The sequence below is a fragment of the Propithecus coquereli genome, unplaced genomic scaffold, assembly GCF_000956105.1.
Source record: "Propithecus coquereli isolate 6110/MARCELLA unplaced genomic scaffold, Pcoq_1.0 Scaffold668, whole genome shotgun sequence".
NCBI classification, from domain to species: Eukaryota; Metazoa; Chordata; class Mammalia; order Primates; family Indriidae; genus Propithecus; species Propithecus coquereli.
The window spans coordinates 80125-81158 of NW_012152707.1; the positions used below are offsets into that span (position 1 = coordinate 80125).

A 1034-nucleotide genomic window follows, 5' to 3' on the forward strand; every position below is an offset into this window, starting at 1 on the left:
AGAGCCAAATATTAGTCTATGGAATAAATGAATTCTATTTGAGGATTTAGTGTGATTAGCAATTTTTTAATTAAATGGTTTGTACTTAGGAAGATAAAGAACAAAGGAGTAAACCCTACTAAAGAGTCTTCATGCTAGTTCAATTCATGACACACGAGATGGTTTAAAAAATAAAAGCATTGAGTTAGTATTTTAAATATCACATTTTTACATTTCTGAGTATTAAATGAAAGTAATGCTGGTTAAAGTCAAGGCACCTAATAAATGTTTGTTGATTCTCAAACTGAATGACTTTGACAAAAATAACAAACGCATCCACATGTAACTATTCTATAACAAGTGTAAATTATTTCACAGATCCTTTTAACGAACAGTATTTCATCCTTAAGAGAACAACAGTTCTTTAACCATTAGCAAAAGATTGCCTTCCAAATAGTTTAAGGCACCGAAATAGATGCATACATATTATCAACACAATGAAACATCATGAAGTTATACTGAATGAGAGAAGTATTTAAGATTATTTTTTAACCTGGAAAATGCATAGTAATTTCACCAATACATCAGAATCCATAAAATTAGAAACATATTTCCATACATCAGCCCTAGCAATTATTTTCAAGAAACTGACAGAAGACAGTTTGGGAACAACTGCTTAGATCAAATTATATTCTATAGCTAACATGCTTAATTTTTCAAGTTTTCCTTCCCTTAGCGATTTCAGTTTGTTTTCCAAAGTCAACCTGTTTTGAGAATTTTACACATTTAACTAACAACTTTGCAACTTTTCAACTTTCAGGTAAAAAGCTTTATCGACGATTCCCATTTAGAAAACTTTGAGAATATCATTCACATTAACAAAAATTTTCAGAGTTACAAAAATGAAGGTTATTGCTGATGACAGGTCTTTCTCGATAGGAACCTCTCACTGGGGTGTGTCTGACATGTATACACAAGAGATCCTCCACTGGTTAAATAATTAAAAACTGGAAAATCCACCAAGGAGGCTTTTTTCTTTTTTTCTTTTTTTGAGA

The 1034-nt window shown here is 30.8% G+C and overlaps 1 protein-coding gene across 1 annotated transcript in view; it reads right to left on the bottom strand.

The window, feature by feature from the left end:
* Positions 1–826, bottom strand: part of MFSD2B (major facilitator superfamily domain containing 2B) — a 13868-nt gene extending 13042 nt beyond the window's left edge. Inside the window, exon 1 of the mRNA XM_012660439.1 lies at positions 775–826. Coding sequence (XP_012515893.1) covers positions 775–826 — 52 coding nt within the window. The remainder of the gene's footprint in view (positions 1–774) is intronic.
* Between the last annotated feature and the right edge of the window lie 208 nt (positions 827–1034).